Source organism: Oncorhynchus nerka, linkage group LG22 (assembly GCF_034236695.1).
Source record: "Oncorhynchus nerka isolate Pitt River linkage group LG22, Oner_Uvic_2.0, whole genome shotgun sequence".
In the NCBI taxonomy this organism is placed as follows: Eukaryota; Metazoa; Chordata; class Actinopteri; order Salmoniformes; family Salmonidae; genus Oncorhynchus; species Oncorhynchus nerka.
In genome coordinates this window covers 57852906-57868001 of record NC_088417.1, presented here as the reverse complement: position 1 = coordinate 57868001, position 15096 = coordinate 57852906, and the positions used below count along the sequence as shown (strand labels likewise).

General features: G+C 42.3%; 1 protein-coding gene and 1 pseudogene across 6 annotated transcripts in view; both read left to right on the top strand.

Annotated features, from left to right (window-relative positions):
* The window catches only part of LOC115105408 (ankyrin repeat and KH domain-containing protein 1-like), a 53174-nt gene extending 50849 nt beyond the window's left edge, over window positions 1-2325 (top strand). For all 6 annotated transcript variants that reach the window (XM_029627424.2, XM_029627422.2, XM_029627419.2 and 3 more), the window contains exons 30-34: window positions 302-475; window positions 734-988; window positions 1172-1371; window positions 1485-1649; window positions 1747-2325. In XM_029627424.2, the coding sequence (XP_029483284.1) occupies window positions 302-475; window positions 734-988; window positions 1172-1371; window positions 1485-1649; window positions 1747-1806 (854 nt within the window). In that variant the 3' untranslated portion in view covers window positions 1807-2325. The remainder of the gene's footprint in view (window positions 1-301; window positions 476-733; window positions 989-1171; window positions 1372-1484; window positions 1650-1746) is intronic.
* Window positions 2326-3322: 997 nt separating this feature from the next.
* Window positions 3323-12162, top strand: LOC115104646 (eukaryotic translation initiation factor 4E-binding protein 3-like; annotated as a pseudogene).
* Window positions 12163-15096: the final 2934 nt, after the last annotated feature.

Genomic DNA, 15096 nt, shown 5'->3' with positions numbered 1-15096 from the left:
TCAGGCGCTGCTCCAGAATCTCGGAGTAAGGTTTACGTTTTCATGCTCATCAAACCATTCAGTGACCACTTGTGCCCTGTGGATGGTTGCATTGTCATTTACCTTGCCCTTTGAGGGGTTGAGTGGACCTAACCCATGCAAGGAAAATTCACCCAACACCATAGGAACCAGAACCCTAATTTATTTACTCAACTGCTTCCTTTATTTTGGCAGTTACCTGTATATAGACAGACTAGTTCAGTTTATTACAGTGATTTGTGCCTACATAATTTTACCAGGTCAGTTGAACTCTTTGTTTCAGGAATGCACCCAATGGACCCGTCGGGAAACTCCATCTCTTCGTCTGCTGCGCTGACTAGCTTCGCCACCAGTATCTCTTGCAGTCCAGTGTACCTGCAGGGTCCAGCCTCCGTGGGCACGCCCTCCTTCAGCCGCCAGCACTTCTCTCCTCACCCCTGGAGCGCCTCCACCTCCTGTAAGAACACAACACAGGGAGAGGGAACAGGGCCGTTGCTTCATAGATGTTCTGTTCCCCCCCCTGTTTTGTTGTTTTGTAAACAAAGTACATTAGCCTTGTTGTCTACTGTCAAGGTGGGGTCACCAAGACAGTCACTTGGTAAAATAATGAAAGTAAATGTAGCCAAATCAAATGATTTAATGTGATTTTATCCTAAGTATTTGATTAATCTATCATTTGGAAAGTTAACAAGCCAAGCCTTTGCCCCTCCCTCAGGTGAGTCCCCAGTGCCCTCTGTGTCGTCCGGGGGCTCGTCCCCCCTCTGTGCGTCCATGGTGACCCCGGCTCTGATTCAGGCTAAGCCCAGCAGCAATAGCCAGCAAGACCGCAAGGTGCCCCCTCCAATCGGCACCGAGCGCCTGGCACGTATCCGCCAGACGGGCTCCGTCAACCACGCCATGCTCACTGCCAGCTACACACCGCCTGTGGGACAGGGGGGCATCTGGTCCTTCGGAGTGGGCAGTGCTTCTGGTGAGTGTTCAGGGGGAAGGTGGATGGGGTTAGTGCACAATGGATAAATGTAGACCTGATCGTCTTAACTTCAGAGTGTTTTAAGATGTTTCTTGTAAGGTTTTGGAATATATTGTGATGTCTTCTGTGTAAATGTTTTTTTTTTAACATGACAATTAACTCTCACACCATCCCAAATCTCAGTCCTCCCCTCTTACCCTCCACCAGAGGCGATGTCGGGCTGGTCTCAGCCCCTGATGGGCGGTCACGTGATGCACCAGCAGATGCAGGAGCAGAGTGCTTTCTCCCAGCACCAGGCCATGGAGCGGGACGACACGGGCATCGTGAACCCCTCCAACACTTTCCATCAGCCCATGCCCACCAACTTTATGGACTTCCCAAAGGTAACGGACACAGCTAAGTAGTTGGTGCAAAGATCTCCTGGTGCGAGTGATCCTATGAGATCTATCACAAAAACAAAATGTTTACCACTTCTCTCTCTTATTGTCCTTTCGAGGGTTTGCCAATATCAATGTATGGCGGGACGATGATTCCTCCTCACCCTCCTATGGGAGAGGCCTCCGGGGGCCCCGTGTACAACGGGCTCCATAACGCTGACCCTGCCTGGAACCCCATAATGAAGGTGGTCTCTAACTCTGCAGATAACGCAGACCCCCAGCAGGTAAGCACTCTCATAAACATTCTTCACTTATTTTCACCATTACTCAGTCCTCACTGTTGTGGTTTTGTAGCTAAGTGAGGAAAACTTGTCGTTTTAGGTCTGGCCTGGGACTTGGGCCCCGCACGTTGGGAATGTGCACCTGAATCATGTCAACTAAACACGCGGCCATCAAAGCATAGGACCAGTAACAAGACTCATACACGTTTAAGAGAACCAGATAATTACATAATATTCAACGATATTAACCTAGGGAGTGTCCAGAAAGGAGGAATTGGATGGTTGGACACCATTTTGATGTGCCTAACTAAAAAGACAAATCCAGTGTGGGCTGTAATGTGTTTACCAATGTCTATGAACAAACCGATTTGCCTGTTCAACAGGATCCATTCTCTGCGTAGTATAGCCATTATTTTGACTTTAAAAGCCCCACATGAATTGTTCTTGGTCTGCAGGGCTCTACAGGACTGTACGCTATTTATACTCAGCCCAAGAATTAGGTGATAACATAAAGAGAGAAATCAGACATTTTAGAGTGGTAAATACATGTATAATTGTTTACATACTAAAAAGGGTTCAAATGAGAGTACATTTCATGTCGTATAGTGGCTCTACTTTATGTAGCCTGTATTAATGTGAAATATTTACCTTAATATTCAATAAAAAAGACGGAACTGTACCATCTTCGCCTTTCTATTCTTATTGCATTAACGTCATGACATACACCTCATGATTCTCCATACTTGTTGATTTGAAGTGCCCTTGGTCTGTCTTTATTTAAGTAGTAGACTATAGTGTCATGTTTACTCATTGATGATGTCATCACTCACTGACTGCATGTTCTGGCAGGGGGTTCTGTTTATCATCTTGCAACTGTCTTGCATGCATCAAGAAGTTTCCACAAGAGACTGCAATCTGGCAATTATTTTACATTCAATATAGCCCCACCAGCAATAAATTGTCTACCCAGATAACACCCAAAAGCTCAGTATGTTTTGACAGATTACTACAGTATCTCGTTATCCTGTTTAAATGGATTATGGCTCATCTGCCTTGTTTTGAAATAACATGTATTTTGATTGTAAACAAGTAAGGCTGAAGATGTTTGAGTAACTTCTTTTTTTCTTCTAAACAACCAAGATTGACTGGGAATGGCATTTTAATGAGCGACCACTGTCACGCAATCTGAGAAAATAAAGCCGCCTTGGATGATATAACACTTTGAATAACATTGTCACGATGTCACAGACAAATAAATAGGTGACATCAATCAAACTTTATTTCCTAGTCCTCATTTACACAGTACAATTAAATCATGGGACTTGGTTCATTTCCGTTCATACTGAGTCAACAATGTTATTGTGAGTGTGTTTTAGCTCCGTTGTATCATACAGTAGTAGTAAGGTGTGATTGCGACACCGAAACTAAACCATGCCTCTCATCAGTAGCTTTTTCATAAACACCTGCACGTGGCTCTCGGCGCATATTGAGTATATCAATCTTGAAGTGGTGTGTGTCTCCCAGCGGTCCCGTGTTTCCAAACATACTTTCGAGTTGGCGCAGCATTAGTTGACTAAAGGCCAGATTGACATTGATCTGCAATAATTTGGCCAGGCTGTTTTTGGAACTTTTAATTCCTTTATATAACTTATTTGTTTATTCATCGACTTTCTGCAATGTCTTCTAATTGTAACCGCAGTATAGGCCTTAACTGCTCTATTCCCAGTAGCTTTGAGCAGTCGAAAGACTGGTCTCAGCTGCCGACAACTACCATCAGACGCCCGGAGGCACTCTGTTCTCCACGACTCCTGGAGGTAAGTTACGCGCGCGGGGGGGGGTGCTTTTGGAGGTTTTTTTTCCCTAAACATTTTCCCAACACCTGAAACAGACATAATCATATGCTTAATTCTATGTTAATATCTTTCTGCATACCTAATCATACCTCTTGAACTATATATGATTGGTGGTTCTATTTTAAAATAAACTAAATATGCTTTTCTGCTCAAATCTGAGTCGAAGATTGAATATGTGTTATTTAATTATTGCATGCTTTTCTAAATTTCTCTACCATAAGCTCTTTCCAATGTCACATCCAACCAGCCTCACATCCGCAGACCACGTGTAATTTCACCAGCCCAGGACCTCCACATCTGGCTTCTTCACCTGTCTGTGATAAAGCCCTTTTGTGGGGAGAACTCATTCTGATTGGCTGGCCTGGCTCCCCAGTGGGTGGGCCTGGCTGTCATGTGGGCGGACCTATATGCCCTCCAAGGTCCACCCATGGCTGCACCCTGCCCATTTATGTGAAATCCATAGAATGGGGCCTAGTTTATTTATTTCAATTGACTGATTTCCTTATGAATTATAACTCAGTAAAATATTTCAAATTGTTGCATGTTTTATATTTTTGTTCAGTATAGTTATCTGGGCTAGTTCAAGCCATCTTCCTAAAATTTCTATGTGGCAAGTAGTATTACAGAGAAACAATGTTTGTTTAAACGGGACAAATCTGAGGGGGCATGATTTCTCAGATATTGAAAAACACACTGGAATGTACTGTAGCTACTAGTTTGGAGAATAAAGTGCACTTGTGCACCAGTTCCTGAATATAGACCTCAGGAACACTGTGCTGATTCTGTCATTTTTTTTTTATAGGAACTTATGAACAGTACTTACAGTCCTATTGCATTAAATGCACTTTTACCTGTTTCCATAATTTTAGCATTATCCTTATTGTATGGATCAAGCAAAAACATTAAATTATCTCTGTCAAGATGAGTTGATCCGATATGTCAACTGTGGGAGTGTACATGTTATTTGTATTTATTTTTAACTGTTATTTTACCAGGTGTGTTGACTGAGAACACGTTCTCATTTACAGCAATGATCTGGGGCCATGCGTGTGAGGAGGATAAATCAGTCGGCAGCCTTTCAGAGAGAACTGAGGGAATTAACTGTATGACAACAGATATATGTTGTCTACTCCCTACTGCCTTTGTTCAGGACACACTGCAGTCTCAAGAGTTGGGTTGCATAACATGTTTTCCCTGCCTTTTATGACCAGATACAGTCAGTGCCTTGAACCTATTCTATCGCGCCCAAAAAACCTGCTCCTTTTACTCTCTGTTCCGAACGTACTAGACGACCTGTTCTTATAGCCTTATCCTACTCCTCCTGTTCCTCTGGTGATGTAGAGGTTTATTCAGGCCCTGCTGTGCCTAGCTCCATTCCTACTCCCCAGGTGCTCTCATTTGTTGACTTCTGTAACTGTAAAATCCTTGGTTTCATGCATGTTAACATTAGAAGCCTCCTCCCAAAGTTTGTTTTATTCACTGCTTTAGCTCACTCTGCCAACCCGGATGTCCTACCCGTGTCTGAATCCTGGCTTAGGAAGACCACCAAAACCCCTGAAATTTCCATCCCTAACTAGAATATTTTCTGACAAGATAGACCTGCCAAAGGGGGCGGTGTTGCAATCTACTGCCGAGAAAGTCTGCAGAGTTCTGTCTTACTATCCAGGTCTGTACCCAAACTATTTGAGTTTCTACTTTAAAAAATCCACCTCTCCAGAAACAAGTCTCTAACTGTTTCCGCTTGCTATAGACCACCCTCTGCCCCCAGCTGTGCCCTGGACACCATATGTGAATTGATTGCCCCCCCATCTATCTTCAGAGCTCGTGCTGCTAGGTGACCTAAACTGGGACATGCTTAACACCCCGGCCATCCTACAATCTAAACTTGATGCCCTCAATCTCGCACAAATTATCAATGAACCCACCAGGTACAATCCCAAATCCGTAAACACGGGCACCCTCATAGATATCATCCTAACCAACTTTCCCTCCAAATACACCTCTGCTGTTAACAACCAAGATTTCAGCAATCACTGCCTTATAGCCTGCATTCGTAATGGGTCTGCGGTCAAACGATCACCCCACATCACTGTCAAACGCTCCCTAAAACACTTCAGCGAGCAGGCCTTTCTAATCGACCTAGCCCGGGTATCCTGGAAGGATATTGACCTCATCCCGTCAGGATGCCTGGTTATTTCCTCACCACCTTAAATAAGCATGCCCCATTCAAAAATGTAGAACCAGGAACAGATATAGCCCTTGGTTCTCTCCAGACCTGACTGCACTTGACCTTCACAAAAACATCCTGTGGCGTTCTGCATTAGCATAGAATAGCCCCCGTGACATGCAACTTTTCAGGGAAGTTAGGAACCAATATACACAGGCAGTTAGGAAAGCTAAGGCTAGCTTTTTCAAGCAGAAACTTGTTTCCTGTAGCACTAACACAAAAAGGTTCTGGCACACTGTAAAGTCCATGGAGAATAAGAGCATCTCCTCCCAGCTGCCCACTGCACTGAGGCTAGGAAACACGGTCACCACCGATAAATCCACCATAATTGAGAATTTCAGTAAGCATTTTTCTATGGCTGGCCATGCTTTCCACGTGGCTGCAAAATCTGGACCCCCTACAACTCAGCCGGGCTAGACAATCTGGACCCTCTCTTTCTAAAAATGATCTGCTGAAATTGTTGGCAACCCCTATTACTAACCTGTTCAACCTCTTTCATATCGTCTTAAGATTCCCAAAGATTGGGAAGCTGCCGCGGTCATCCCCCTCTTCAAAGGGGGAGACACTCTAGACTCAAACTGCTACAGACTTATATCCTACCCTGCCTTTCTTAGGTCTTTGAAAGCCAAGTTAACAAATAGATTACTGACCATTTCGAATCCAACCGTACCTTCTCCGCTATGCAATCTGGTTTCAAAGCTGGTCATGGGTGCACCTCAGCCACGCTCAAGGTCCTAAATGATATCATAACCGCCATCGATAAGAGACATTACTGTGCAGCCGCATTTATCGACCTGGCCAAGGCTTTTAACTCTGTCAATCACCACATTCTTATCGGCAGACTCAACAGCCTTGGTTTCTCAAATGATTGCCTCGCCTGGTTCACCAACTACTTCTCTGAAAGAGTTCAGTGTGTCAAATCCGAGGGCCTGTTTTTCGGACCTCTGGCAGTCTCTATGGGGGTGCCACAGGGTTAAATTCTCGGGCAGACTCTCTTCTCTGCATACGTCAATGATGTCGCTCTTGCTACTGGTGATTCTCTGATCCACCTCTACGCAGACGACACCATTCTGTATACCTCTGGTCCTTCTTTGGACACTGTTAACAAACCTCCAGACAAGCTTCAATGCCATTCAACTCTCCTTCCGTAAGTCTCCAACTACAAGTAAAACTAAATACATGCTCTTCAACCCATCGCTGCCCGCACGTGCCCACCCGTCTAGCATCACTACTCTGGATGGTTCTGACTTAGAATATGTGGACAACTACAAATACCTAGGTGTCTGTCTGGTTAGACCGTAAACTCTCCTTCCAGACTCATATTAAGCATTGCCAATCCAAAATTAAATCTACAATCGGCTTCCTATTTCGCAACAAAGCATCCTTCACTCATGCTGCCAAACATAGCCTCGTAAATCTGACCATCCTACCGATCCTCGACTTCGGCGATGTCATTTACAAAATAGCCTCCAACACCCTACTCAACAAATTGGATGCAGTCTATCACAGTGCCATTTGTTTTGTCAACAAAGCCCCATATACTACCCACCACTGCGACCTGTATGCTCTCGTTGGCTGGCCCTCACTTCATTACTCGTCGCCAAACCCACTGGCTCCAGGTCATCAACAAGTCTCTGCTCGGTAAAGCCCCGCCTTATCTCAGCTCACTGGTCACCATAGCAGCACCCACCCGTAGCACGCGCTTTAGCAGGTATATTTCACTGGTCACCCGCAAAGCCAATTCTTCCTTTGGTCGCCTTTCCTTCCAGTTCTCTGCTGCCAATGACTGGAATGAACTGCAAAAGTCACTGAAGCTGGAGACTCATATGTCCCTCACTAGCTTTAAGCACCAGCTGTCAGAGCAGCTCACAGATCACTGCACCTGTACATAGCCCATCTGTAAATAGCCCATTCAACTACCTCATGCCCATACTGTATTTATTTACTTATCTTGCTCCTTTGCACCCCAGTATCTCTACTTGCACATTCATCTTCTGCACATCTACCATTCCAGTGTTTAATTGCTATATTGTAATTACTTCGCCAGCATGGCCTATTTATTGTCTTACCTCCCTTATCCTACCTCATTTGCACATACTGTATTTAGACTTTTTCTACTGTATGTTTGTTTATTCTTTGTGTAACTCTGTGTTGTATGTGTCGAACTGCTTTGCTTTATCTTGGCCAGGCCGCAGTTGCAAATGAGAACTTGTTCTCAACTAGCCTACCTGGTTAAATAAAGGTGAAATAAAAATAAAAGTGCAAAATGGGAAAAGTACAGACCTCGCACTTTTCTATGTAGCCTGCACTAACCCACCTTGGACAACTATTGTGCACAAGAATACCTCATGGTCTAGACACACTGCTGCACCTTGTGACTTTTGTCGAGTCTCTTGGTACTACTGTCTGTGTTTTTACTCTGAGACAGACACTTTATGCCCTTGGTTGTTATCGCAGAAACCAGGATCATCTGACAAAGTTCCTGCTGGAGTGTCGGAATATACCAATCGCACGCACCCCCCCCCATGCTGCTTCCCCCATATCACCGGGGTCACGGTGTTGGCCCTGCACCCTCTGGGCAAGCTGAAGGAGATGGATGAGAACAAAGACATCTCAGGTAAGCCCTTATACTAACAGTGACTACTGAATGTCCCATGAGACCCATTAGCCTCTTGCCCTAGCCTGGCCTCTTGGTCACCTGCTCTCCCAAACACCTGACTCCTTGCCCACATGGCATTGTAGCAGATATAGTATGTGCTTGGAACAGGTTCTCTCTTGTTTTGTTCTTAGAAGTGGTGCAGGGACAGTAAATTAAGTAATTGGACTCATTCTGTAATTGCATACATTTGTTTCATGGTGCATTTGTTTATATCCTAATATAAAAATACAGTATCTCCTTGTCATTGTCACTAGATTTACTCTATTGTGCATTCATATGTTCTGATGTCTCGCCTTCCTAACTTGCCTCATTTTACTGTCTCCTTAAATTTCACTAATAAAAGGGAGCGGACAGGTGGCTTGGTTCAGGCCGATGTCAATAAGTACTTTATTTCAGATAAGGAAGCAGGCTACTTAGGCCTGTTGTCATCAGTGCAGTGTGTATGAGGTGGCAAATGGCCATACTCTCACCTAGTGTGCAAACCAGTCAGTTTGTGTTTTATAAAATACAATAAAATTGTACCAGCATTAGACCAAGTTTCAAGGTGAACCGCTCCATGAGAAAAGCAAACATATGTCAAGCTGCTGGCCAAGCCTTGTGCTGCATATCTTGTGACCACTCCATTTAGGTTTCATGCACCAGAAAGGGCTCTATCAGTGCGCATAGCTTCTTGGAAGTTCAGGAAAGGAAATGTCCCCAAAGCTGACTTGTGTTCTCTCTTCTGTTCCTACAGCTGATGGTGTCCAGTTTGTAATTGACATCTGAACCTACTCATCCAGACCAGCTCTGTTGGAGAAATTGTATTCCGTTCAGACCACTGAGTGGTCTCTACTGGTCAGTGGACAGAACTCACTTTATATTCCCTTCTGTTTAATCCTGGTGGATGATTCAAGAACCATTAAAGGCTCAGTTGACCTGAGGCTTGAGGAAGAATTCTGGGTAAATTTTAAGGGTGGCTGTATTCAGTTTGCTAACTGTGCCAAAGATGTTAACTCATTGTTCTGCTGATTTTATCTGATGTACTTTTTTATTCTGTACACTAGGTACTTTATGTTTTTACAGGATTAATTCATGTATAATTAGTTTTGTTCATGGGAACAAATATTTTCAAGTTGCATTTTTATATGTGGTGTATGGGTAGGCAGCAGAGTATGAGGTGTTCTAGAGATTTCTTCAATTAATCTCTGGGCTCTTTGACAGTGTGTGCTGTTCAGCTGCAGGAAAAAAAATGAAAGAACTGAAAGAAAGGAAAAAGTTGAGGGTGCTTTGTGTGTTTTTAGTCATCTAATTGTTTGAAAAGACATGGCAATGGCCCGAGAAGGGTGGCGTTTATGTGGTATGCTTTGAAGTAACTCATTGCCAATGTATAGAGAATTAGTTCAGAGTAGGGATCAACTAGATTCGGCTGCGGGACAATTTTGTTCCCACAAACAGACCTGTTTTACAAAAACGTAATAATTTCAAACCTTGCTTACATTTGTATACGATCACATATCTCTCTATTATGGGCGGGAATACTTTGAAACAGATTTTCAAAATTAAAATCACTTGCAGCTGATATGCTGGTGTTTTTAGTCTTATGTCCAACAAAACAAATATAATATATATACAGTACCAATCAAAAGTTTGGATACACCTACTCATTCAAAGGTTTTTCTTTATTTCTACATTGTAGAATAATAGTGAAGACATCAAAACTATGAAAAAACACGTATGGAATCATGTCATAACCAAAAAAGTGTTAAAAATCTAAATATTTTAGATTCTTCAAAGTAGCCACCCTTTGCATTGAGGACAGCTTTGCATACTCTTGGCATTCTCTCAACCAGCTTCATGAGGTAGTCATCTGGAATGCATTTGAATTAACATGTGTGCCTTAAAAGTTCATTTGTGAAATGTCTTAATGTGTTTGAGCCTATCAGTTGTGTTGTGACAAGGTAGGGGTGGTATACAGAAGATGGCCCTATTTGGTAAAAGACCAAGTCCATAGTATGGCAAGAACAGCTCAAATACGCCAAATGACAGTCCATCATTACTTTAAGACATGAAGGTCAGTTAATACGGTACATTTCAAAGTTTCTTCAAGTGCAGTTGCAAAAACCATCAAGCGCTATGATGAAACTGGCTCTCATGAGGACCGCCACAGGAAAAGAAGACTCAGAGGATAAATTCATTAGCTTTAACTGCATGTCAGATTATCGCCCAAATAAATGCTTCAGAGTTCAAGTAACAGACACATCTCAACATCAACTGTTCAGAGAAGACTGCGTGAATCAGGCCTTCGTGGTCGAATTGCTGCAAAGAAACCACTACTAAAGGACACCAATAAGAAGAGGAGACTTGCTTGAGCCAAAAAACATGAGCAATGGACATTAGACCTGTGGAAATCTGTCTTTTGGTATGATGAGTCCAAATTTGAGATTTTTAGTTCCAACTTCCGTATCTTTGAGACCCAGAGTAGGTGAACGGATGGTCTCCGCATGTGTGGTGGCATTCACAGCATTGCGCTTAGTGGGACTATCATTTTGTTTTTCAGCAGGACAAATGACCCAAAACACACCTCCAGGCTGTGTAAGGGCTATTTGACCAGGAAGGAAAGTGATGGAGTGCTGAATCAGATGACCTGGCCTCACAATCACCTGACATCAACCCAATTGAGATGGTTTGGGATGAGTTGGACCGCAGAGTGAAGGAAAATCATCCAACAAGTGCTCAGCATATGTGGGTACTCCTTCATGAAGCTGGGTGAGAGAATGCCAAGAGTGTGCAACGCTGTTAAGCCAAAGGCTGGCTTGAATGCATCTACATTAATGGTAGCATCGGTCAAATAAATAAATGACAGACTGTGTCACCAGCAAAGCACCCCCACACCTCCTTTGCACACCAGTATCTCTACTTGCACATTCATCTTTTGCACATCTATCACTCCAGTGTTTAATTGCTAAATTGTAATTATTTCACCAGCATGGCCTATTTATTGCCTACCTCCCTTACCTCATTTGTACACAGTGTATGTAAACTTTTCTCTATTGTGTTATTGTGTATGTATGTTTGTTTATTCCATGTGTATCTCTGTGTTGTTTTTGTCGCACTGCTTTGCTTTATCTTGGACAGGTCGCAGTTGTAAATGAGAACTTGTTTTCAACTAGCCTACCTGGTTAAATAAAGGTGAAATGAAATGTATTTATATATATATTTTTTAAATACTACAATTGTGTAAGCTTACCTTGCTGATATTTGCCATGCAATGCAGATGAAATAATGTAGCTAGCTAACTATTTTCTTGCTTATTGTGCAGTGGAGGATAAAATACCTGTAAGCCTATGGATGTGTAGCTAGCTATGTAACTGATCTATGGATGTGTAGCTAGCTATGTAACTGATCTATGGATGTGTAGCTAGCTATGTAACTGATCTATGGATGTGTAGCTAGCTATGTAACTGATCTATGGATGTGTAGCTAGCTATGTAACTGATCTATGGATGTGTAGCTAGCTATGTCGCCGATCTGTGTATGGACCCTAAAACGTCTGATAGACATATTAGTTCAGAACCTGGCTATGAACCTCAGCTATCATAGCCAGTTGTATCAACTTCAAAACAGTCTGAATGACATTAATGAAGCCTTTCGATTGAGTAGAATATAATATAACTTTGTGCCAAGGATGAAAGTTGTATATATGTGTAGTTATTACCATGCATGAGATCTCCACATTGTAGCCTGTACATTTAATATATTAACTGATCATGTACTCATCCTTGACAAATAAAGATGCAGTTCAGGTATGAATGTCTGAGATTATTTTTCAGTCATATCCAATACCAGGAGTATCAAATTACAATCTTTGATGCTGTGTCTGCATGTATGTATTACATTTATACACTTCAACAGTGTTTACCAATCCTGGTCCTGGGACATCAATGGTTACACTAAATATGCAATAGACTAGAAACATGATTTAACTAGTTAAAGGCTAATTTATTATTTTAAACAGTACACTACAATTCCTATGCATCATGTAAATACTCTAAAACCGGTTAATTTCCTTCATCTGCATTGATAATAAATAAGATAGATAATAATAATAAACCAAGGATAGGTGTAGTATTTCATCAAATGAGACTTAATTTCAACCAGAAGAGAATGTGAAATGCTTTATTGAAAGAAGTTAATTATCCAAGTGTAATAAATATTATAATTGTAATATAAATAGAAGTTCAATCTTTACTTCAATGCGTAACCGTTGTGCATTATAAATCAGACAGAGGTGGCGAGAGAGGTGTAAAAGGGAAAGAGAAGAACATACAGTAGGAGCAGGGAAGGCAGCATGTGATTAATGAATCACAGCGATACCCTAATATTCTCTCAGTTCATCACAATTACTTAAGTGTCTCTTGTGGTGTTTCCTAACCCGCCTTGGGCTCCCAGTCAGCCCAAAGGTTATCTTAAGAGCGGGTGAGGTGGCGATGACGGGACTGTGGGTTGGCATCCTCTCTCACATCAAAACATACCTGCAGACGAGAGACGGATGGAGAGAGAGCATGTTTTTTAAAATAAATTCTAACACTGTCCGTCATCAATCATCAGGAGGTGAAATGCGAAACGGACCTTGGATCATTAACTCTGGGATTACTGCAGCTCTTTGTATTTCAATGTAACGCATCTCTTTAATAATACTGACCTGACCAAGTGACCTCTCACCATGCTGTTCCCTCTATGTAGCCAGTTCAGACACGGGAGGGATTCGCCAACACAGCTGGTATAACCTAGAGGATTTAGGGAGAAAGGGATGAAGTGAAGGAGAGACTGTTATTAAGAAAATAAGGTAGTTAAAGAGTGTGTTCAACATGAATCTGTGTGTGTGGCCTCACCTGGTGTCCACACTAAGTGGCTGCAGAGTACTCTATGCTGAAAAACATGAACGGACACAAGGACAAATAATATAGTGTAGTTATAGAAATAATTAAGTCTCTTACTGTTCTCCATGGTTGGCCCTCTTGCCTATTCTTTGAAGGTGGAAGGAGCCAGTTATACACCTGAGCCTGCTTACTGCACAACACAATCCATCAATCAGATTGTTACATAAGTGCATAGGTGTGGGTTATAGGATGTCTAATTGTTCTACATTTTTTCAATATGGGTGACATAAAATAGCCTGTTTTTGTACATATAGTCGTGGCCAAAAGTTGAGAATGACACGTCTATTGATTTCCACAAAGTTTGCTGCTTCAGTGTCTTTAGATATTTATGTTAAATGTTACTATGGAATACTTAAATATACAGTGGGGCAAAAAAAGTATTTAGTCAGCCACCCCGCAAGTTCTCCCACTTAAAAAGATGAGAGGCCTGTAATTTTAATCATAGGTACACTTCAATTATGACAGACAAAATGAGAAAAAAAATCCAGAAAATCACATTGTAGGATTTTTTATGAATTTATATGCAAATTATGGTGGAAAATAGGTATTTGGTCAATAACAAAAGTTTATCTCAATACTTTGTTATATACCCTTTGTTGGCAATGACAGAGGTCAAATGTTTTCTGTAAGTCTTCACAAGGTTTTCACACACTGTTGCTGGTATTTTGGCCTAATCCTCCATGCAGATCTCCTCTAGAGCAGTGATGTTTTGGGGTTGTTGCTGGGCAACACGGACTTTCAACTCTCTCCAAAGATTTTCTATGGGGTTGAGATCTGGAGATTGGCTAGGCCACTCCAGGACCTTGAAATGCTTCTTACGAAGCCACTCCTTCGTTTGCGTGGGCGGTGTGTTTGGGATCATTGTCATGCTGAAAGACCCAGCCACGTTGCATCTTCAATGCCCTTGCTGATGGTAGGCTTTGTTACTTTGGTCCCAGCTCTCTGCAGGTCATTCACTAGGTCCCCCCCGTGTGGTTGTGGGATTTTTGCTCAGCGTTCTTGTGATCATTTTGACCCCACTGGGTGAGATCTTGCGTGGAGCCCCAGATCGAGGGAGATTATCAGTGGTCTTGTATGTCTGCCATTTCCTAATAATTGCTCCCACAGTTGATTTCTTCAAACCAAGCTGCTTACCTATTGCAGATTCAGTCTCCCCAGCCTGGTGCAGGTCTACAATTTTGTTTCTGGTGTCCTTTGACAGCTCTTTGGTCTTGGCCATATTGGAGTTTGGAGTGTGACTGTTTGAGGTTGTGGACAGGTCTTTAATACTGATAACAAGTTCAAACAGGTGCCATTAATACAGGAACGAGTGGAGGACAGAGGAGTCTCTTAAAGAAGAAGTTACAGGTCTGTGAGAGCAGGAAATCTTGCTTGTTTGTAGGTGACCAAATACTTATTTTCCACCATTTGCAAATAAATTCATTAAAAATCCTACAATGTGATTTTCTGGATTTTTTTCCCCTCATTGTGTCTGTCATAGTTGAAGTGTACCTATGAAAAGTACAGGCCTCATCTTTTTAAGTGGGAGAACTTGCACAAGTGGTGGCTGACTAAATACTTTTTTGCCCCACTGTAATTACAAGCATTTCATAAGTGTCAAAGGCTTTAATTGACAATTATATGAAGTTGATGCAAAGAGTCAATATTTGCAGTGTTGACCCTTTTTTTTCAAGACATCTGCAATCCGCCCTGGCATGCTGTCAATTCACTTCTGGGCCACACTGATGGCTGCCCATTCTTGCATAATCAATGCTTGGAGTTTGTCAGAATTTGTGGGTTTTGTTTGTCCACC